Source organism: Hyphopichia burtonii, assembly GCF_001661395.1.
Source record: "Hyphopichia burtonii NRRL Y-1933 unplaced genomic scaffold HYPBUscaffold_2, whole genome shotgun sequence".
Lineage (NCBI taxonomy): Eukaryota > Fungi > Ascomycota > Pichiomycetes > Serinales > Debaryomycetaceae > Hyphopichia > Hyphopichia burtonii.
This window is the reverse complement of record NW_017963729.1, coordinates 858438-881116: the sequence shown is the minus strand read 5'-3', so window position 1 is coordinate 881116 and position 22679 is coordinate 858438. Positions and strand designations below refer to the sequence as shown.

Sequence of the window (22679 nt, the reverse complement as noted above, 5' to 3'; positions counted from 1 at the left end):
AGCGCAACTAAATTTCGGGCCTACAATTTTTCGCAATAAAGTTGCAATTTTTTTACTTCTATTAAACCTAACCTAATAATATTTCCCAATTCCATTCTCTCATTACAGTACTCCAGTGCATTCTGCTATGGATGGTGCCCTTGAGGTCATCTACCACTGCAGCTTGTGATTCGTTATTAACAGCAGCCATTAATCCACTTAGTTGTACTGCAATGTCACTGTTTGAGTCGGTATTCGAAATACCAAACTTGATCAATTCTTCATCTCGACTTCTCTTATTATTATATTCATCTTTTCTGGTCCAAACTTCTTTCACCACTTCTAAAGCACGGTCTATATTACCAAGCCATAATTTCCCTGCCAAAACTGCCCATCTGGCTTCACACCATTCTCTTTCTTCACCAGATTCTGCTTCACATGAAGCAACTAATAAAGGGAAAATGTGAATAGCTGAACAATTAGATGTAGTAGGTATTGATGCTAATAAAATGAATATTTTCTCTGCTAATACATGGGATGCTAACAGAGGAATTTCAGGAACTGCTTGATGCAAATAAATTAATGTTGCGTATCGATAAGCTTCCGCCGATGCAATACATGATGGAATATCCCATCCAGAGTCTGCATTCAATTCTAATGGACTTTGATCAATCATGCTTGCCGAAATTGATGGCTTCCAATTAACTATTCTTTGTCTCAATTGAGCAGCTCGAGTTATGGTGGTTAATGAATTTCTAAATGACTTCCCGTCCTTCTTTTTCGATTTTTTGATTTTACTAATTAAATTAGCAACATCACCCATGATTGAAAATAACGACTGGGCACATCCTAATAATGGATCAATATATTCATGATTGAACGAATCAAAATTCTCAAATAAGTTATCATTCCCAAGTAAAAAATTAGTCTCTGCATTTTCTCCTAATGTTAAATCACTAGAATCTGAATACAAACTTGGTGATCTTTCCTTCATTTTAAGAACATTTTTTTTCTTTTCATCTTTAGTACGTTTCTTTTGGGTTTCTTGTAAGATATTGGTTATAGTATCAACTAAATCTATACCTTTATCGTCATGATTAGAACATGTTGTCATTTGAGCTAAAACTTCAAAATAAATCCAAATATTAAATAAGAATTGTAAAATTTTTGGAACAAGTAGGTTTTCATCTTGACAAGTATTTGATAATACGTCCTCTATCATTTTATCCCAATCACTATCGTCAACTAACACTAATTTTTTCTTGAATACTTTACATGCTTCTCTAGCTTTTCGAAGAGTATCTTCTGGTGATTGAGAAGATGCATTGCTGTCTCTTCTGATCTTTGATATTGTACGGTAAAATTCCCTGAATAATGATAAAATTTTTTGAATCATGCTTTTGGCACCCTTCAAGTGGGCAATACCACTGGAAGTATGGGTATCAAAAGATTCACTAACTGCTAAGTTTAAACAGGTTGCTAATGCAATATCGGCTGGTAATGATTTTTCACAATTCAAATCATCATTCATTTTTGATAATCCAGATGCAAGCTCTAAAATACACCTTTTCATGTAACCGCCTCCCCTTGACAGTAAATGCTCTTTATTTTCTTCTAGCCCTGGATTTCCTGCTAAATGAAATAGAGTCATACATGCAATAGAATCAAATAAACAAGGATAATTCTTCGCCATGGGAGCAATGACGCTTTTCCAGGGGTTCTCATAAGGTCCGTTTTTGATTGACATCATGGAACTAGTGTATTGAGAATATAAGAAAAGAATTTGTTGCTGTTCCGAATTCAATAAATCATGTTGAGAAGAACTGAACTCGAGAGATGGTGTAGCCCCTGCGGGAGATTGTACGTTAATAAAGGGATCGAACTTATGAGCAAGATCGATATTACGGAATCCTGGTGATTGGACCATACTTGTGTGGTTTTTGGAATTGTCCTTCTCTTGAGCAGCAGGATTAGATAAGGCCAAGGGACTCAATGGAACATCGACTAAATCCGAAAGTTTATTATCATTACCGAAATAATAAGCTTCTTCATTGGAACCGGTGAATGCATAGTTGAGTAATGCTGTCAAATGAGGAGTGAGATTTAAATCAGTAAAAGAATTATTGTTATTGGTTTTTTGGTCTGGTTTTTGCAATTCTTCGATTACTTCTGAAGGTGGAGTTGGCTTAGAACTGTTCCTTATGTCGGAATAGTCTTGTCTGACCAATGATAATCCCAGTGGAGAAGATACGCTAAGAGACCTAGCCATGGGGGGACTAATAGAAAGGTGGGAATCTTGAGGTGTGGATTGACTTTGGCTTCTCTTTAGCTTTTTCGTCGAGCCAATAAGAGCATCTGGGGTGGGATTGACTCCACGCGATATCATTTGATAATCACGTTCGATTTCTTTCGATGATTTACCAGTAACTGATAATGATGCTAATTCCAAGTGCTTTTGGATAACTTGCTCTTGGTTCGACTCTTTGGTTTCGGCCTTTCTTTTCTTTGATGTATTATTTGAAGTGGTTGGCTTTGCGTTGGACCCTTTTGGTTCAAAAGGTTCATCATTGAATGATCTCCATTTGAAATTCGTAGCATAACCTCCACAAGCTATATTCTTTTCAGTGCATCTCAAACAGCTCGGGTGGGTTTCATCACATTTCAAACGTTTCTTCTTACAGGTGACACATCCATTTCTTGACTTTGTTCTTTTAGTTTTCACCGAAGTGTCTGATGAGTTTTCCAGATTCTTGACATTCTTCGGAGGACTAGGCGAAAATCTGGGATTCTTTGTCTTTTCGCTCGACGCAGGGTCTTCTTTCAAGCTATTACCAGAATAAGTCGAATTATGCCGTTGTGGCTGTCCAATAAGCACCATAGTTTTTATGATTTATGTGGTTTTTATTATTATATTTGTTTGTCGTTTTTTGCAACAATCTGAAGCTGTAGCTCGTATATAGTTATCTCTTTTTTTTCTTTTCAGGTCCAGCTGAAAAATCAGGCGATCTGGCTTATTTGCTCTGTTTTCAGATCTCTCAATCTAAACAACCATAAAACAACCATTAAGAGCAAAATATTGCATTTTAATAGATTTTTAGTGGGAAAAATTGATGGAATTGAGTAAAAAAACTGATAAGATAAGAATTCACTAACAAATCCGCTGAAAGTAAATTCCTTCCCGATTAGGAAATGTTTCGCGAGCTGATAAGTCTACCGGTATATATATTTGCGCCAAAAACAATTAAAGGTCTATAAAGGTCTGTTTATTCAGCGAATATCTAAATATTATTTATGAATTGGTTGCAATTAGTTAGAATAACTGAAAGCAATTGGAACCTAGTTTAAATCTATAGTTACAACTCTTATCGTTTCTCGAGATTTCATCTACTTTAGAGTCTAGTCCGAAATTAGATTCCGATTGTGTAACGTATCTTACCCATGGAAAGCAAGAATACTTCATTGATTCTTCATCGACTCTCAAGTAATTTAGTTTTAAGCCTGAGTATGCAAGCATCGGTATACTGAAACGTAAGCTTACATGGTTGTGATCTTTTTTTCTCTTCAATTTTTTTTGTAGTTTATCAAACAGTGAAGACGATACCCCGTTGACCCCATAGTATTGGTCTAATTCCTTTTTGGTATCGTATTCTTCCGTATCACTATCTTTGTCGTTTGAATCTGGTTGCATCAAGTTACTTAGCAAAGACTGATCGATTGTGGTTAAAGATTCAAGGTGATTTATTTCATTCAAGGATAATTCAGCCATCATTTTTATTGACTTTCTAGCACCATTGACTTGATCGATATTCCATATAAGTTCGGATGCATCAACTTTGTAACTTACATCCCCAAGTTCGGATTTATATTTCAAATCGTCTGTTTGATTTCGATTATCATACTTTATGGGGAAAAGTGATGGATTTATTGGTAAACGAATTTGTAAATTATTACAATGAAGTTTCTTTTTGAAATTCGTGCTTAAAACACAAAGCACTTGAAGCTTTTTCGTTATCCGGTGGATTCTATAAGTTGGTTTAATCATAATCAACGGTAATTTACGTCTTTGTTTTTCTTGCTCCACTTGATACGTCAATAGAGTAAAGTTATCATCAGGTGGTACAAAGCAAATTAAGTTATCCTTATAAATTGATCCGAGCTCTATGCACTGATGGAATTGTACGTTTCGAATAGGTATTCTTCTTCTTTGTTTCTTAGTTTTTTCCGAAAGTAATTCCTCTTGTTGTTCATCTTCCTCTTCTTCATCGGGTTCTACTTTTAACTGATTATCTTCTCTTTTGGAATTTGAATCATGAGTTTCATTTTCCTCATCATACGTTTCATCATTACCAATTCTTGATATATTATGTTCGTTAAATCCCAATTTACAAGTCGGCATTCCCGAGAGAAGTGACTTGACAACACACGTCCCGTGGACTTCATTTATTTTGATGATTTCAGTTTCTAAATCGTAATAAAATTCACAATTTTCAATGATATCAATATAAATTTCATTTTTGGCATAAAAGATTCCCTTGGGTCTCCAACTTATATTCAGAGCCGCTGTTCTTAAAATTGAACTATTTATCTTTGTGTCTATTGATTCAAGTACATCGGTTTTAATTGCTTGGTTATGGGTGGATTTGATATTTTTAAGTTTCTTTTGATGTGCTTTAGAATTTTTCTTTTTATCTCGTTTATACTTTTCATTAAATTCGTCATCGGATTTTGAATCTGACAGTTCATATTCATTGCCATCATCGAGGATTTGTGATGTGGACTTAGCCCAGTTCGTTTCAACCTTAATATATTCTTTTAAAATATTATAATCAGTCAATTGAGCCACTCCGAAATCCATGCATTCATCTAGTAGTTCATATATTATCACAAAATTATCAATGATTCGATCTTTATCTAGCCTTAATATAGTATTTAATATCTGATCCTCTTTATTAGAAAATTCAGTAAGGCTTTTAGGCTTTACACACAAGTACTGAAATAGTATTCGATAAAAATTATGAAGAAATGTAATAATCGACATTACATTAATATTACTTCGTGAAACCGCCATGATAAATATATTATTATCACATTGAATATAAGTATAGCTGATTCCATTCGAAAAAATAAACGGACATCTCTCTTCTGGCTTCAATCTCTTATATGCTGCGTCAAAGTCGGATAATATAAATGATTCATCGGGAACATCGTTATGGTACCCTCTATGTAGAAGAAGTTCAAAATGCAGTATTTGGGTATCGACAAGGGGCCCATTTAGTATATAGATAGCTGAAACCATGAGCCACTGTGGAATTTTTTTCTATCTCAGCATATAGGTTTCTATATCTATTTGTATGAATCAAATATTTGCAGGGTTCGGGCCGTTGATGTCAATCTGATCAAAACTTCTTACACGATGATATCTTTATTCGCGACACTTGGTGGGTTCCTGGTGTATGGGTTTTGCTGGGGTTTCTCCAGGATTTTTCGCTTTTCGATGTTTTTTCAGTTAACAAAGTGATGAATTAGGGTATGCTGCTTCGTTTCTTTGTTTAGTCAACTGGTGGATATGTCTTTCAAACCTGGAAGAGTGGTGCCTCTCAATGTTCTCAGTAACCAGATAGTGAAGCTCAATGAGCTCGGGTCCAAACAGTATTGGCGTCTTCAAACGAATAAGCTCGATGATTCCAAAACTGAGCAACGCCTAGAAGCTGACTATAAATTTAAAAGCTTTGCCAAAACATGGGAATTTCTCAACATGGTTGCATTGAAAGCAGCCACTTTGAAACATCACCCCACAATCATCACAACTTATAACAAAGTAAACCTTCAAATAACAACGCACGACGTGGGCAACTTAATAACCTACGATGATTTAAAGTTAGCATCAGCAGTGCACGATGAATTCGTCGATAAGTTTTCAAGTGCCAAATCTAAAACTCCTACGACCACCGAAGGAGAACCTAATAATGGCTTGTCTAACGTGGAAAAGACCTCACAGTTAATCGATGACTTGATAAATAAACCATAAGGTTTAGCATACCTCAATTACTCACTTTTGAGCTACTCCAAGCCAAAATTTCGGCTTAGTTCAGTCTCAGTTCATATATAAGTAGTACCCGGCTTCTACTTAGTTATATACTACTCTCATTTAGGCATACATAGTAATACAACGTTCCTTATACTCGTTCTACAATTAATTAATTGCCTTTTTGCAAGAAAAATTCGCATTATCAAAAAATGTTGTTGGAACAAATAGTAGTTTTTGCAACCCTCATTTTGCAAGCAATAGCCCTTGAAATTACACCCAGGTACTCCACTCCCCAGACAAGCGTCTTGCAACAGTCGTATAGTGACATTAAGAAAGAGATTATTACTGTTCCAGAATTCGATGCTGTCACCCCCAAAATGCTTTTGAAGTATGGTGTTGTGAGAGTTTCCTCCTCCAATTCCATTATTGCGTCTCAATTACTCGCAGAAGAAGCATTCAATCCTAATTATAGCCCTTCGTATCAGTACGAGAAAGAAGAGGAGGAGTCGGAGGCCTTTTCCGTTGACGCAGCCAGTGACAAACGGAAAACCATCTTTTATGAAGTCTCATATAGCGATGCTCAAGTTACTCGCAAAGTCAGTGATTGGATTCCTATTGGTGGTTGTCACCCAAATACGCTATCGGAAACCTCTAGTTCCTTTTCTCAAGGCTACACAGTCACGGCCGGATCAGGTATCACTGCCTCTGTTAAGTTTTCCCAACTACTCGGAATTTCGCCTCAGTTTTCCTATGACCTTGCTTACACTGTTTCTACTGGAGGAAGTTTGACTTGTTCGGTCGAGGCCGGTAAAACTTTACAGTTCCAAGTCATGGTGGAAACAGTAACTATATCTAATTTGAAACAAAGACAAATCAAAATTTCGGGGGACTACCAGTTTGCCAATGGCTATTTGGCCAGGATGAGCGTAGGTGATTGGGAAAGCGTTGAAACATTCTCCCAAGTCAATAAAGGTAACGTCCAGACCGCATGTGTAACTGATCCTCAATACTTGATGTGCTGACCTTACACTTCCTTGATAATAATATATATTTATATTAGACTATGTTACAGAGGGTACTAAACCCTGTTATTTTAATTATGCGATCTAAAAAGAAGGAAAAAAAAATATCAATTGACAGGAACTTCAATATCATCTCTCTTTGCTCTGCAATATGCATCCCTGACCTCAATAGCTTCATAGGTACCTTCTAAGTTTGCATAGACTGTATACTCATGGTCCCAAATTCCTTCAACCACTTTGGTTTCTAAAACTTTATTCTTTTGCTTTCTATGTTTAGATAAATGCTTCCTCTTGGAATTTTGATCGATATTCTCTATAGTTCTGATGTATTTCAAGTAAAATGGTGGGGTTCCGGTGAATGTGAACTTGATTTCAGTCTGGTCACCTTCATGAAGGTTACGGATTATATTTTCACCTTGACTTACTTCCACTGATGGAAGGTCATAAACATCCAACTTCAATGATTCATATTGTGAGGTGCCTTCAGTGAAATTAACCGAGCATTTATTCACAGACGAATCTCGCAAACCATTGATTGTAAGGACACCAGGTTTCGAAGCTAATCGGTAGAATCTATGAGACAGTTCTGCTCTTTGTGATTTTCCATTGAAAGAATAAAAAACAGTGAATGGAGAAACCCCACTCATATTATAGGAAATGTGGTCACCCACACAATAGTAAGGTTTATTTGGTTGTTGTTTTGATATGTTTGGTGCCTCAGTTACAGCAATAGCATATCTATTATTGGAGGTTAAATCTTTCTTTTTACAGCCATTTGCATCTTGGACCTCATGTAAAGTGATCAAGTGTTCACCTACATGAAGATCTTTCTCAATGTCTAAACTTCGTTTGTTTGAACCCAACGCATTTGATAAATGCAAATAAGGTTCATCGATGTTTTCGATCATAAACTTTTGACTTTTACCATTCAATCCTTGTTTGAAAGATGCTTTTATCGTGAAAGGATATTCTCCAGAGAATTCAACTGGTATTGCAGGTATTGATGATTTCTTAGTTTTCAAAGCAGTCTCACATATTTGGACAAAGTTAGATGACTTAGGGAAAATGGCATTAGGTAATGGGGAAATATCATACCTCACAACAGGGCTCAATCCTTTAGATTCCCCAAGTCTCAAAATCCTAGATTTGGTATACAATTTATCATAGACACCTTTGAAAACGACTTCATAGTCTCCACTTTGACTTGTTGGCAAGTCAAAATCAATGTTATTCGAATCAGCACTTAAACTTTTCGTCTCGACCTTACCGCCAGGAAATTTAATGTCGTAATCAACGATAAATGGGGCTGACCCCTGGAGATTCAATTGGACTCTATTTTCACGGTATTGACAAACACGCTTCAAATGTACCGAAGCAAAATTTTCCTCCAGGTGTTGTTTCAAAACTGTTTCTGGAAGTGCAGATACAGTAAGATTAGGTCTAGGGTAAAAGCTTACTCGAACTTCTTCTTCATCACTGATTTTACCACTGCAACCACCATTCATCAACGAAGTGAGTTTATATATACCAGTATCTCTAACAACAAAATTATTCAAATTAGTGAGCTTTCTTGATTTGGATATGCTGCTATCAAACAAATCAGTAATTGTGTAATTCAATTGATCACTGGAAGACATACCAATTGAGGACTTGAGTGATAACGGTATTTTGACTGAGTCACCTTCAATAATTCTGAAATCTCTGGATCCTTTATCAAAGGATATTTCTGGTATGTCTGATCTTGTTCTCACATAAATTGATTCTTCAGTGTCAAATTCAGCATTACAACCCATTGAATCAACCGCATCTTTCAAAACAATAGAATAAGTACCGCCTTTTTTGAACGATGGTAACTCAATATTATAAATACTATCAAACCAATTTGTAACTTTTTGATTAGAGACAGCCTTTTCTTTCGATTGAACATTGACAACATCATAAGAAAAAGAAAAAGGCAGATTTCCAGTGAAATACAAAGGTACCGTAGCAGAACTATTGAAGCAGGTAGATAAAGTTTTAGACTTACCACCATTTTCAAAAAATGATGCCGACGATCTTTGTTTGAAATAGGTCAGGTATGTATGTTTCTTCTCGTCAAGAGGGATTGGTTGTTTATTATAATTAACGTCTTTGATATTCTTGAAAATAATAACATACTCACCTTCAACACGAGGTTTATATTCAAAGTTATAATGTTTCAGAGAAGATTTGATAACCCTAGTCGTAAGGCCATGCTCATTGAGTATAGGCTTTAAAGTTCCACCAGAAATATTCTTGAATACTTGATATTGGACCAGAAATGGAGCGGAGCCTTCGAAATCGAAATCAAACTTATAACCAATCAGACCAACACATTTATCGAGGATAGGTTCTGCCATTATATCTACTTGTGGTGGGCCAGCTAAAACAAGATCAATTGCAGTTGGATCAGCCTTGCATGGACAAAATTTATTGAATGCCTCAACTAATTGATATCTTCCCTCTTTACTTACTTCAATACCCTTTCTTAACTCTTGTACATTTTTAAATTCTCTTTTAAAAGTATGATCTAATAGCGAATTTTCGTTACTTGTATAGGATATATTGACAGTCAAAGGGAAATCGCCATCATAAGCCAGATAATCTAGATTCAAAGTTTTTGAAGAATTTACCAACAACGCTTTGCTTGCACTTGTGTCTACAAGTCTTATAGGTTGTACTGGTCTTAAGTCAATTTCAAACCATAAATCATTATCCTCAGAAAGTGGGTTATATCTTTTAGAATTACCTAAATGATCGGTAATTGCCCTAATTTGAATGCCAACTTTACCTGTATTTTTCGTCGAAAGAATTAATGGGTTCCATAATAATTCTTGCTCGACCAAATTACGAGTGAGAGTTTCGGTCCGAATTAGATCTAGTTCAGTATTAGTTTGCTTTTCAGTTTCAACAGTTTTATGAAATTTGAATAAGGTTCCATCAGTCAACTTAGCATCAAACTCAACATTCAATGGGGCAACACCAGAAACTTTAACCAAAGGTAAATTTAAATCATTATCTTCAATGTCTGGATCCCCAACACACTTATAGCTCTTTTTATTAGGGAAGGGGTAGACGAATTCTGAATTGGGGCATCTCGCTATGAGAAAGTCTGATTTGAAAGAACGAATGACTGTACCTTTTAAATCAGTGACTTTGCTTATTCTGTATTTTCCAGGAGCCAGTATTGGAACTTCGGTATAAAATACTCTTTTGTCAGTACTGATAAAACCAGAATGTTTTCTTAAATGACTTGTATCTTTTTTCAACAATTTGTTTAAATCATTTTTTATATAATTCACATGATGAATCTCATTTTCAGGAGTTATATGTTCTATTTGTAAAAACCCAATATCAGTAGTGGTATTAAATTCTATTGGCATCATTATTGGAGCTGGGTGATTGGTATCCAAGCATAGTTTATCGAAATGGAATGGATTGAAATGAGCAGATGAATCAGGCAAGTATTGAATAGTATATTTACCTTTAAAATGAGAATTCATATCGATGACGTTTGTGGGAGATACAGAATCACCGATGATGGTCAATTCTTTCTTATTGAAGATGTATTTCCAGAATGGTAGAATTAAGTTGGCAAAAAGAGGAATTGCTGCGTTACTAGCAAGAACAAATGTAATAGCATTCATTCCAAGTGTTAGAAGTAATGTTAGCAATGGAGAAAACGTTAGGTATGGAATATTCAAGATGGGAAGAATCCATAAGAACAGCCCATCTATTATGGCATATTTTATCACGAAGGTAAAATTATTGAGATTGGTCAACGTAACCGGGTTTGTAGTTAAAGTCTCGGTCCTTATCAAGATAATATCATAGACTTTCCAACATTGTATAAGAATAAACACTGAAAGTATAAAAAGACGTTGGGAAGCATGATCCAATACATAGGGTGGTATAAAACTATCGTTAGCACTTCGACTATCCCCTTGCTGTTTCTTGCTGTTCGACAGCTTTTTAGCTGTTCCACCAGAATCCATTATGTGTGGCAAGGGTGATTGGATTCAAGAAATCAAGTATCGAGTAGAGTCTTATAGCTTAAACTGTTTACTTCTCTGTTTTCATTTTTTCGTGGGTTTCTTTTCGCTAACTTCCATCTTCGCTTTTGATGCTTCAAACAAAAAAAAAAAAATTTTTTTTTCTGCGAAAGTTTTGCTACATTCTGAATTTTGCAATCTAATTTACATGTTCATTAATATACAGTTATTATGCTTATATACATCCAATGTTCATTGAAGGGCATAAGGCTAGTCTTCAATGACCCAGGAACCATGCTTTTTGACTTGGTAGACTTTGACCACTGGCAAGTCCCAACCGAGACCACCATCACCAATAGCAGCACCAAACCTTGGTACAACGTAACATTCTCTTTTGGAAGGAGTGATATTCTTTGGGGCATATGGATGTCCCAAGGGCTTGGAATAAGTAACCAAGGAAGAAGTTTTACCAACGTTAGCCAATTGTTTACCTGTGATGTTGACTAATGGTTTCATTCTCAATTTTTTAAGTTTGTTCTCCTTTGCGTTGGCACTTAAATTCAAAGAAGAGTATACAAAATACTGAGCAGGGACTTCACCACTCTTCACGATGACCGAGTTAGGGTGGATATAAACATGAGGATCAATTCCATCGTTATACACTGAACTTGGGAATAAAGTAGAATACGGAATGCTAGCGATGTTCATTTTGTTAGTGATGCTGATATCAGCATCTACCAAGTCACCACGGACTGCTATTTGATCAATGAATCCCGATGCCACCATTTGTTTTATTGCTGCAACTTGAACTTTTGAAGGCACTCCCAATTTTAAAGTTTCTTCTTTATGAGCAGCTATAGAGTCTTCACTAGTGTTAACTTTGACTATATAAGTGATTTGCTTTCTTAACTTTTGAATTTCCTCCATGACCTTGGCTCTCAAGAAATTTGAATTCAAAAAGTCAATTTTCTTATTCTGTGGAACATGGTCAAAGGCACAAACTGCTGATAAGAGCTTCAATGCATCGGAATACTTATCTAATCTAGAGAACATTGCATTAGACTTGTGGTACTTGGATCTCAACTGTCTTCTGGCTTCGATATCCTTATTAGATTCATCTTCGCTTGATTCATAATCATCTTCATCGGAACTATCATTCGTATCGTTCAGTTTTTTTTGCTTTTTCTCCTTAGGTTCCTTATCGAGGCCCAATTCAAACTCATTGATAAAGGGATCACCGACAGACAATGCAGAAACGATAGCAATTATATAATTTAAACACTCTTGTTGATTTCCGATGATTAATACCTTTGCAAATCTAGGACTCAACGGAAACAAGGCCATGGTTCGACCCAATTCAGTGATGGATTTACTTTTCTTATCTAATGCACCCAAATAAACCAACAACTTTTCTGCCTTATAAAGGGAACGTCTGTCTGGTGGAGTGGGAAATGGGAAATTGACAATTTGATCAATGCCCATACTTTTCATCGATAAAACAGTACTTTCAACCGGCATTCTTAAAATTTCAGGCTTACTAAACTGAGGGAAATATTCTTCATAGATTGCAGAAGAGAATAACCTGTAACAATGTCCTGGACCGGTTCTACCAGCTCTACCAGATCTTTGATCTGCTGAAGCTTTAGATATCCAATCAACTTCAAAAGATTGGACATTGGTTTCCTCATTAAATTTACGTTCTTTGGATCTACCACAATCGACAACGTAACGAATTCCAGGTATAGTCAAAGAAGTTTCTGCAACATTAGTCGCCACAATACATAGTCTGCTTCCTTTAGGAGGGTCTTCAAATACTTTCATTTGTTCTTTTGTAGGTAATAAAGAATATAATGGCAAGACATACAAAGGATCTTTTTCAGTTTGATGATCCTCCAATGTTTCTTCAAAACCTTCTTCTTCTTCTGAATCAGATTCATAATCATCATTCTCTTCTATTTCTTCTGGTTTCAATTTAATATCCATTTCAACATCCTCTGCTTCAAGTGAAATATTTTTAGTAGCACCGACTTGTGGTATCTCAGTATCATAGTATTTCTCCTTTTTAGATTGAGGGAAAGGGAACTCTTTTCTTAATTTTTTCACAGTAGCAGTGATTTCATTTTTACCAGTAAGAAAAATCAATATTCCACCTGGGGGTAATTTTTTATGAATTTTGCATGCTTTCTTGAAAGCTTCTTCCAAATAGTCAAATCGTGTATGACGGTTGAAATGGACACTGACAGGGTATTGTCTAGCATCAACTTTTAATATAGGTGGAGGAGTAGTAAATAAACTTTTATTTTCTGAAAAATCAGAGACCCTTAATGTGGCAGACATGACGATAATTTTTAATGGCTTATAGTTTTGAGGATCTTTTTCATGATATTGTCTTCTTAATTTTAAAACCCTACTTAGCATACCAATTAGAATATCGGTATTTATATTCCTCTCATGAGCTTCATCAATAATAAGAGAAGAGTATTTCTTTAACAAGAAATCGGTCATCATTTCTCTCAACAACACCCCATCTGTCATGAATTTCATTGCGGTACCATTTTCAGTACCTTCATTTTTAATTGTGGTATCAAATCTGATTTGATAACCAACCCTCTTACCATGCTCTTCACCCAATTCATTACCGACACGTTGGGCCATGGAAACGGCGGCCACACGTCTTGGTTGGGTGATACCGATCATGCCAGGATATAAATCTGATTTCAAATTACCAAAGCCGGCTTCGTATAAAAATTGGGGGACTTGGGTGGTTTTACCGGAACCAGTTTCACCACAAATGACAATGCAATCATGGTGATGGATAGCTTCCATTATTCTGTGTTCTTCACCAAAGACAGGAAGTTGCATTCTTTGTGATTGGACTTCAGGATCCCTAGTGACATCCACAAAAAATGCATCTCTTTTTAAATCTTCATTAATAGGAATGATTTCTTCATTATCAGAAGGCAAATCTTCTTCATGAATTGTTGGTTTAGAATATTTTTCTTTGACTTCTTTGGATAACTCGGGTAAAACCACTTCCTGATCACGGTTCTCGAGCTTACGAACTTGACTTTCAGCCCATTCTTTAAATGTTTCAGCGAGTTTTGAATGCTTAGGTTTACCTCTTAAAAGCCTTGGAACATCTTCATCATCTTCGTTTTCGTCCTCATCATCCTCATCATCATCCTCATCATCCTCTTCCTCTTCATCACCGTCATTATCCTCTTCCTCTTCATCACCGTCATCCTCCTCTTCCTCTTCATCACCGTCATCCTCCTCTTCCTCTTCATCACCGTCATCCTCACTTTCATCATCGTCATCCTGCTCTTCGATATCTCCTTTAGTGCTTGATGTGCTGGAATCAGATACATCTTCGCTTTCTTCATCCAGGGCGCTTTCTTCATCCGATTTAAAGTCATCTTCCTCTTCGATCTTGAGTCTCTTTTTCTCTTCTTTCTCCACAGCTAGTCTCCAAGTATACTTCTTCTTTGGTTTATTTTTTTCAATTTTTTGCAAATTGGCAAAACCAAAGCCAAACCCACTTCCACCAAACTTAGCTGGTCTATTATCTATGAAAGAGGATTTTGACTCGGTAGATGGAAATTCGTCTTCGTCCTCCTCATCTTCTTCTTCACTTGATGGGAACTTACTAGTATATGTGTCTTGAGATGGAGCATCTTCTGGCCAGTCTTTAACTTCATGCTCTTCGTATAGAATTTCTTTTGTACGCTCATCACCTCTACCTTGTCTTTCCAAGTCAAGAGCTTCGATCATTTCCTCACGCCTAGTTTGCTTACCTGTCCCCAATAACTTTGAAGGTGCTAGCAAGTCGGTGTCTATCTTTGTTTTGGATAATTTTTCAAGTAATGTCTTCTTTTCTTCTCTTTTTATTTGATGTTCAATATATTTATCCAAACGCTTCTTTTTAGCCTTAGATAATTTATTTTCCTTTGAATTTTGATCGTATAATGACTCCTCTAGCTTCCTTTTACGCTCAAGCTTCTCGGCTTCCGTCACAGGCTTTAGTATCGCAGCATTGGGATCTTGTTCTTGTTCAAGTACGCTATTCGAAGTACTTTTTGATTCATTCGAATCAGCGTCCTCATCGGCATATCTGGTGAATTGCTTGTTTCTCACCGCCTTCAAAGCGTTTTGCTTTGCAATTTGGCCGGATCTTGCCTTCTCATTGAACCTTTTTCTATACTTACCCATACCAACTTAGAGTATATCGTCGGTTCTATGCTTATTCAAAAACCTTTAACCATCACATCTGATTCAGCTTTTTTTTTTTTCAGCTCTTCTCAAAAGCTCTTCGTAGTTAGATAGTGCACGTGACCTCCACAGTGTGTGTAGACAATCAAATTGTTTAGTTGGTAAATTGGGACGACAACCCTAAAGATTCAAGTTATCGATTGATCACGGATATTGAAAAATTATAACCAAATCTTTGAGTGATACCCCCTTTTAGAGCTTGTATTTCAATTCGGCATAGTCTCAACTACGTTTTCTGCGAAACATTCATATCAAATTTGTTATTCCATTGCTCAAATTGGTGTAATAATCTACAACGATTTAAGTATACATGCAAGGATTTAAATAAAAACCAATTAACAACATGATCAATAAAGACTTATCTAAAAAACGTATGTAAATCTGCTTAATTTTCGAAAAGCTTTTCTGGTTTGGAATACTTACAAATACTTTTTCTTTTTTAGTAATTCATACAACGCTTACTCTTAATTCGACCACCCTTTATACTACTGAAAATGCTCAGTTGGTTCATTTAATCAATAACTTGAATTGTTCCGAGTTGATATCACAGGAACTCGGGCTTATAAATGCTTCTAAAACACTTATTGGCTCGATTCCATTAACAAGTAGCAAGATTACTAATTTTAATCTTTTACTTTATTTTATGAAAAAGACAATACATAATAGTGATGGAAGTACCGATCTAGTAACGGTTATTACAATTACTGATGCGGAAGTTAATAAGACTTTGATTTTATCAGTTTTAAAGAAAATAACTGATAAATACGTTGAATTTAGACTGGATATGGAAAATAATGATAATCAAGGTAAAGCAAAATCGGGAGAGTTCAAACTCTATATGAATCAAATTATTAAATTTGAAGAAATGCATTATGATAGTAATCAACGTATATATAACTATGGATCAATCAATGGTCGTGGAGATCGCGATGGATCAACTAGTCCATCTGCAAATGACGTGATTAACCCAAACCAGCTTCTTTTAGCTAATGAAGAAGTCGAAGAAGTTCGAAATTTGATGCTTGATAACATTAATAAATTACTACATAGAGGTGATAAAATACATTTATTAGTTGATCAAACCGATCGTCTTACCAATTCTTCTCTGGTTTTCCAAAAGAGAGCCCAGTCCATTAAGAAGAAAATGTGGCTAAGTAAAACTAGATTGATGATTATGTTGATCGCAGGTGGTATATTACTTATATATCTACTTTTAGGTGTTGAATGTGGTCTACCTTTCTTTAGCCAATGTTTCCATCATTAATTTAATATATATATACATATAAATCTGAAATAAACTATTCTTCGTCCGATGATTCACCACTTTTAGCATCGTTTTGGTCTCCATATTCTTCACCACCCAATTCATTCTCTTCTTGTCCTAATATTGCAATTGGGTTAGACTGCGGAACTTCACCTTCTTCCTCCCCACCATCTACATCCTCTTCATCATTTGCATCATCTTTTGCGTCTTCAAAATTATCTTCCTCTTCTTCTTCCTCTTCCTCTTCATGTTCAATTTTATCTTCCAGTTTCTGAATACCTTGTTCTGAATTATCCTTTAATTTCTTAGCAGCCGGTTGAGTATTTGGATCTTCAACCTTAGCACTCTTATTCTCTAATCTTTGTTTCTTTTTCAATACAGTATTATTTTCAAATGCACTTAATTTTTGTTTAACTTCACCAGTAAATCCATTGAATTCAGCTCGTTCTAATGCATTTAGTATATCTTGTGCATTGACTGTTTTACGGTCTTGTTCCTTAGCAACTTCTCGAGCATGGAACATTAGATGAGAGACAAACACCGTAGCCGATCTTTGTAACGCTAATCCTGAATCTTTTGCCAAAATCATATTATCATCACCAGTACCACTGGTGATGTTTTTGGCAAGCTTCATCACGGTAGCTTTAGGAAAAAGTATATCATCGATGGAGATTATTTCCGACTCTTTTGAAACTTGAGGATATTGACCATCAGCATTCTTTCTCCAACCTTTAGGCGGCATTTTCTCTATCAGACCTAGTTTTAATATAGCTTGGGACCATTAGTTCATCCTCCTTTGTATACGCGTATCTTTTCTTTCCTTCTAAATGTCGCGTGGAAATCAAAGGGTCGAAGAAACGACAATGTCGAGTCGAAAGACATCCTCTTTGTATAAAGACCTAGTTGAAATTCATTAACCAACAAAGCCCTACTTCTTACAACAGTGGAAGCTACAACTCATCAATAAGACGTCACTGCTCATAATACACTTTCGTTTGTCTTTGCTTTCACACCACTTCTTTTGGGAAATTTTTTTATTTTTTAATTTTTTTTTTTTCAACTTTTCATATTCATCTCTGCTTCCATCTATTGATAAGATACTCGGTAAGGTGCTTGGAGAGAAAGCCACTCGTTAATCATCGCCTGTATCGTATTGGACTAAAGCTCAAATTTTCTCATGGGCAACAGTCAGAATCAGAATGGTACCAAAAAGCTGAAAAAAGAAGAGGAAGGGACTTATGGGATTCTCGATAGCAGAAATATCGATCGTGTTCAGCTAGGTGATTACGAGTTCGACACTTGGTATGGAAATGCTGCCTATTTCAGCACTCAAGATCACGAGCATGATCAATTGGGTATTGATTTTATGAAGAATCCCACCATCCCGAATGGAAAAACAAAGGGACGAAAGAAAAGTACCGACCTCAACAAGTCATACTGGATTGATCGACTTTACGTCTGTGAATACTGTTTCAAATATACTTCTGATGAGTCGAAGATACTGCAACATAGACAAGCGTGTGATATGAAAAAATCATTTCCCCCCATAGGCACTTTGGTTTATCGAGATTTGGTTACTCCTTATATAATCAAACGGGTTAGGGGATTCAAACATCCTCTTTTCCTTCAGAATTTATCTTTGTTTGGTAAGCTTTTCCTAGATGATAAATCGGTATACTATCATCTTGATTATTTCGATTTCTACATCGTTTACGGATACGATCCCATTGATAGGAAAAGTCCGTCTGATCCTAAACCGAATTTCAAACCAATGGGATTTTTCTCCAAAGAAGTCATCACTTTGGATAACGATAATAATCTAAACTGCATCTGTGTGTTTCCTCCTTACCAACGACTTCATCTCGGGTCGTTGTTGATTGAATTTCTGTACTCCTTGGCTGGCCTAACCAGGGGCCAGTTTAGAAGTGGCCCGGAATTTCCTTTATCCCCATATGGTAAGTTAACCTACTTGAAGTTTTGGTCCAGAAAATTGTCTTATGTATTAGCTTCTTCAAATTTCAAAAACTCAGATAAAATCACATTGAAACACCTAGCAGATATAACCGGCTTTCGCTGTGAAGATATTTTAATGACTTTAGAGCATATGAAACTTCTTGTAAAACACCCAGAGTCTGAGAACGTTGAATTGATGTTGGGTAATTTGGAAAACTTGATCAACGGGAACCCCCTTGAGGAAAGGTGTCTGTTGAACAAAGATTGTTTATTGATATGAGTTATGTTCTCTTACCTATTGTATACTAGCTGTAATATTCATTAATAAGTTTAATAAAATTTAATAACTGCAAAAAAATGAAGATGTCACACGTAAAAAAAAAAGCTAGCGGAAAAAAAAGAGCATCAATAAGACGCGATTAGCCTCTTGCTTGTCTAACTTTACTTGAGTTCATAGACACCTCTATAGCAAATGACTGTCGAGAAGCAGCGGTACTTCAAAATGGAGAACTCCAAGTTGCCATTTGAACCTGTGAAACGAAAACCGCTGGCGGAAGGAAATGATAAGGTCAAAGATGATTCACTTTTTGTGGTTGATGATGAGAGTGATGATGAACCACAAGTGATTGACAATCTGCAACATAATGCTGGTCCAAGAGCCGACTCTACATCCCCGGAGGCGCCTCCAGCTTCCGAACCTGAAACGTTACGTCTGGTAGACCAAGACGGATACGACTTATTCAAAAGTCAATTGCTTGCTGTTGTTGGAAACATGAATAGTCGATCTGTCTATTATTTGTATAGGAAATACTTTAACCAACCAAATTACCTTAATCTTGCGACAAATGAGTATTTCAATGGAATCAGCATCGATGACATGAGAAATTTGGAAGAAGAGGATTCTGATTTCAAGGCTAAGGTCGAAGCAGATGGTCAAATAGACGATGTTGTGGATAACTTGTTTGAAAGAATGAAAGATATATCCCAAACGGAAAAATTAGCACTTAGCCAGAAGCTGTGGAGTAAATACATAGGAACTATTACTACCTATGCAATGGCAACAAGACCTATTATGAGACCCTTACAGTATAGACAGAAACTCCAAATAAAAAGACTCGGATCTAAACCAAGTTCAAAAGACCTGGATAATACATTGATAAGAGTCTTCACCGACGAAGACCGACCTCGTGAGATTGGCCGGTTGGCCCAGGATGTGACTAATATGTTGGGCCCATGCTTCGACTTGAACATAGCTGATTTTGAATGCACGGTGATGGTGGAGACTAGTAAACGACTCTCCGTCGGTGATTCCTTTTATCTTTCCATAGATTGTTATTTAAAACATATGGCATTCATTAACTATAATGACGAAGGAATTTCTCATATTCAAGCAGAAGAGGCAATCAAGGACGTTAAAAGACAAAAAAAAGATGGGACTAGGGTTGGCTTCAATTTTGCTTCAGAAACCAGTGGTGAAAAAGTATTGAGATTAAAACAATATGCCTTATCCAGATTGTTCGATCGTCTTAACATGAAATCAATCGAGCAGCAAAAAGCTTCTGTTGAAATAGTTCCAGAATCACAACCTGTACTTGATAACGACATTGTATCTGCTGTTACTCAGACCCAAGACGAAGAAAATAACGAAGCAAAACTTGATTTGGACCAGTTACAAGAGTTTTATCTGGCTAATCAACAATCAGAATATTTGAAAAGTCTTCCCGAAACTACAGTTCCTCCAAAAGAGAATTTTCGTTTGGAGCTACGTGATTATCAAAAGCATGGTCTCTCCTGGATGTTGGTTCGTGAAAAAGAGTTTAAGGTATTAGAGGAGCTCTCCACCGACAAATCCTCCGGTGAAGGATTATCAACTCAAGCAAGATCTACAATCAAAGAAAATGAGAAAGGTATTATGAATCCTTTATGGAAGACATATACCTGGCCCGCAGATACTTCTTATAGGGCAGAGAAGCTAGGTTCAGAAGTGATAGATGGTATCTCATCAGAGTTAGATTCTCATTTCTATGCAAATTTACATAACGGAGAACTATGCTTAGAAAAACCTCTTTTGAAAACTTTGGTAAGAGGTGGAATATTACTGGATGCTATGGGTTTAGGTAAAACAGTAGCTGCCACCTCTTTGATTACCTCGGTACCATATGATTCAAATGAAGATGATGAAAATCCTACTCGTGGTTACGCTTCAAAGACAACTTTAGTTGTCGTTCCAATGTCTTTATTATCTCAGTGGAAAAGTGAATTTGATAAAGCGAATAATAATCCAGATCATCAGTGTCTCATTTACTATGGGGATCAGGTTCATTCAGATTTAGTCCCAATACTCTGTGGCAAGAAAAAGAAAACTCCTATAATGATGGTAACAACATATGGTACCATACAGCACGAATATCAAAGATTGAACAAACTAAGAGATATGTATGGGAATTTGCCCCAAATCGGAATATATTCAGTCAAGTTTTTCAGAATCATTATTGATGAGGGACATACCATTAGAAATAGAGCAACAAGAACTGCCAAAGCTATTCATGAATTACTGCTGAGCCGTAAGTGGATCTTAACTGGTACACCTGTTATAAACAGATTGGATGATCTTTATTCTTTGGTCAAGTTTTTGCAGCTAGAGCCTTGGTGTAATTTCTCCTATTGGAAAACATTTATTACGTTACCATTTGAGCAAAAAAAGTTTAGTCAGACTCTAGATGTGGTTAAGTCTGTCCTTGAGCCAATATTTCTTAGAAGAACTAAAGATATGAAGGGCAAGGATGGTAAGCCGTTGATCGAGTTGCCTCCTAAAGAGGTAACCATAGAAACAATTAAGTTTAGTACTCACGAAGAAAACCTTTACAATTATTTTAAATCAAGGGCCAATCAATCTTTCAAAGAAGGAATTGAATCTGGTAATTTACTTAAGAAATATACTCAAATTTTGACACATATTTTAAGACTTCGTCAAATATGCTGTCATCCGGACTTAGTTGGAAGTACTAGTGAATTAGAAGAAATAGAGTCTGCCGATAAACCGGATTTGGAATCAATAGAAGCAATGCATGGTGGTAGTCTAACTAGTGAAGAGGATATAAACAAATTCCCTTCACAAGTGGAAATGCGCAGAGTAATGTATTCGTTATATCCTAAAGTGAATTTGACGGATGCAGAGTGCATGATATGTACGCAATCTCCAATAAACCTCGGTGAGCTTATAATCACCGAATGTGGGCACGAGTTTTGCTTCAACTGTATACTAGAGCATATTGACTTTCAACAAAAGAATAAAAAGGATCCTTTTTGTCCAGCATGTCGAGGCCCGATTTCCAAATATAAATTATTCAAACTTAGAAATAAAGAAACCTCATCGAAGAAGATAAGATTTGTTACGAAAACTCAAAGTGAAGGGGATCCAAGTGAGTCGTATCCTTTTGCTCTTTACCTTTATGACCCTGATAAGTCATCATCAAAAATTGAAGCTTTGCTTCGCCATCTAAAATCCTTGCAAGTCCAAAATCCTGGAGAACAGGTTATTGTATTTTCACAGTTTTCGTCATATCTAGATTTAATTGAAAATGAATTAAGTTTATATGAAGATTTTATCGTCTATAAGTTCGATGGTCGATTGAATTTGAATGAACGAGAAAAGTTACTTGACAAATTCAAGAACCATTCGCAGGATTCGAAGAATGGCAAGGTCATTATTCTCTTATTATCCTTGAAAGCAGGAGGTGTTGGGTTAAACCTAACGACCGCCAACAGGGCTTTTATGATGGATCCATGGTGGTCTCCTAGCATTGAAGACCAAGCAATTGATAGAATCCATAGAATAGGTCAATCTCAAAGTGTCAAAGTCATAAGGTTTATTATTGAAAATACGATTGAAAATAAAATGCTAAAGATTCAAGAGCGTAAAAGAAAAATGGGTGAAGCGGTTGAAGTTGAAGAAGAAGAGAGAAGGAAAAGAAGAATCGAAGAAATTCAGTTACTATTCGAAGAATAAGAATGTTTATAAACTTGTATATAGCTTTGTAATATATTTTAAAGATTAAGGAACGTATATGAAATTTGCAGCCTTTTTTTATTGGTTGACATTTTCACAAAGTAGCTTCACGATAAAATTTTACACAATTTTAATAAATAAATAA

At 36.0% G+C, this 22679-nt stretch overlaps 10 protein-coding genes across 10 annotated transcripts; 5 read left to right on the top strand and 5 right to left on the bottom strand.

Moving 5' to 3' along the window:
* Nucleotides 1–67: 67 nt before the first annotated feature.
* On the bottom strand, nt 68–2857 carry ZCF9 (Zcf9p; the record flags this gene model as incomplete). The annotated part of the gene is made up of 2 exons (XM_020218472.1): nt 68–942; nt 1009–2857. 2 exons carry the CDS (start codon nt 2855–2857, stop codon nt 68–70), a joined length of 2724 nt encoding a protein of 907 aa, XP_020077784.1.
* Nucleotides 2858–3289: 432 nt separating this feature from the next.
* Nucleotides 3290–5344, bottom strand: HYPBUDRAFT_135200 (uncharacterized protein; the record flags this gene model as incomplete). Its single annotated transcript, XM_020219565.1, has 1 exon — nt 3290–5344. Exon 1 carries the CDS (start codon nt 5273–5275, stop codon nt 3290–3292), a length of 1986 nt encoding a protein of 661 aa, XP_020077783.1. The 5' UTR covers nt 5276–5344.
* A 178-nt stretch (nt 5345–5522) lies between these two features.
* PHHB (4a-hydroxytetrahydrobiopterin dehydratase) lies at nt 5523–6155 on the top strand. Its single transcript, XM_020220818.1, has one exon. It carries the CDS (start codon nt 5546–5548, stop codon nt 6005–6007), a length of 462 nt encoding a protein of 153 aa, XP_020077782.1. The 5' UTR covers nt 5523–5545; the 3' UTR covers nt 6008–6155.
* Nucleotides 6066–7029, top strand: HYPBUDRAFT_238557 (uncharacterized protein; the record flags this gene model as incomplete). The annotated part of the gene is made up of 2 exons (XM_020223226.1): nt 6066–6485; nt 6543–7029. Exons 1-2 carry the CDS (start codon nt 6217–6219, stop codon nt 7027–7029), a joined length of 756 nt encoding a protein of 251 aa, XP_020077781.1. The 5' UTR covers nt 6066–6216.
* A 107-nt stretch (nt 7030–7136) lies between these two features.
* On the bottom strand, nt 7137–11042 carry POM152 (Pom152p; the record flags this gene model as incomplete). The annotated part of the gene is made up of 1 exon (XM_020223460.1): nt 7137–11042. The coding sequence occupies one exon, from the start codon at nt 11040–11042 to the stop codon at nt 7137–7139; it is 3906 nt and encodes a 1301-aa protein (XP_020077780.1).
* Nucleotides 11043–11309: 267 nt separating this feature from the next.
* HYPBUDRAFT_104475 (ATP-dependent RNA helicase) lies at nt 11310–15248 on the bottom strand (the record flags this gene model as incomplete). The annotated part of the gene is made up of 3 exons (XM_020218344.1): nt 11310–12133; nt 12191–14357; nt 14406–15248. 3 exons carry the CDS (start codon nt 15246–15248, stop codon nt 11310–11312), a joined length of 3834 nt encoding a protein of 1277 aa, XP_020077779.1.
* A 403-nt stretch (nt 15249–15651) lies between these two features.
* On the top strand, nt 15652–16963 carry HYPBUDRAFT_10154 (uncharacterized protein; the record flags this gene model as incomplete). The annotated part of the gene is made up of 2 exons (XM_020218129.1): nt 15652–15679; nt 15752–16963. The coding sequence occupies 2 exons, from the start codon at nt 15652–15654 to the stop codon at nt 16570–16572; spliced, it is 849 nt and encodes a 282-aa protein (XP_020077778.1). The 3' UTR covers nt 16573–16963.
* DPB4 (DNA polymerase epsilon noncatalytic subunit) lies at nt 16607–17314 on the bottom strand (the record flags this gene model as incomplete). The annotated part of the gene is made up of 1 exon (XM_020218384.1): nt 16607–17314. The coding sequence occupies one exon, from the start codon at nt 17312–17314 to the stop codon at nt 16607–16609; it is 708 nt and encodes a 235-aa protein (XP_020077777.1).
* Nucleotides 17315–17376: 62 nt separating this feature from the next.
* Nucleotides 17377–18876, top strand: SAS2 (Sas2p). The gene has a single exon (XM_020222705.1). It carries the CDS (start codon nt 17750–17752, stop codon nt 18803–18805), a length of 1056 nt encoding a protein of 351 aa, XP_020077776.1. The 5' UTR covers nt 17377–17749; the 3' UTR covers nt 18806–18876.
* A 151-nt stretch (nt 18877–19027) lies between these two features.
* HYPBUDRAFT_147248 (DNA helicase) lies at nt 19028–22534 on the top strand (the record flags this gene model as incomplete). The annotated part of the gene is made up of 1 exon (XM_020220033.1): nt 19028–22534. The coding sequence occupies one exon, from the start codon at nt 19028–19030 to the stop codon at nt 22532–22534; it is 3507 nt and encodes a 1168-aa protein (XP_020077775.1).
* Between the last annotated feature and the right edge of the window lie 145 nt (nt 22535–22679).

Bases quoted from the DNA above. Each gene is read 5' to 3' on its own strand.
- PHHB (XM_020220818.1), top strand. From the start codon at position 5,546: ATGTCTTTCAAACCTGGAAGAGTGGTGCCTCTCAATGTTCTCAGTAAC.
- SAS2 (XM_020222705.1), top strand. From the start codon at position 17,750: ATGGGCAACAGTCAGAATCAGAATGGTACCAAAAAGCTGAAAAAAGAA.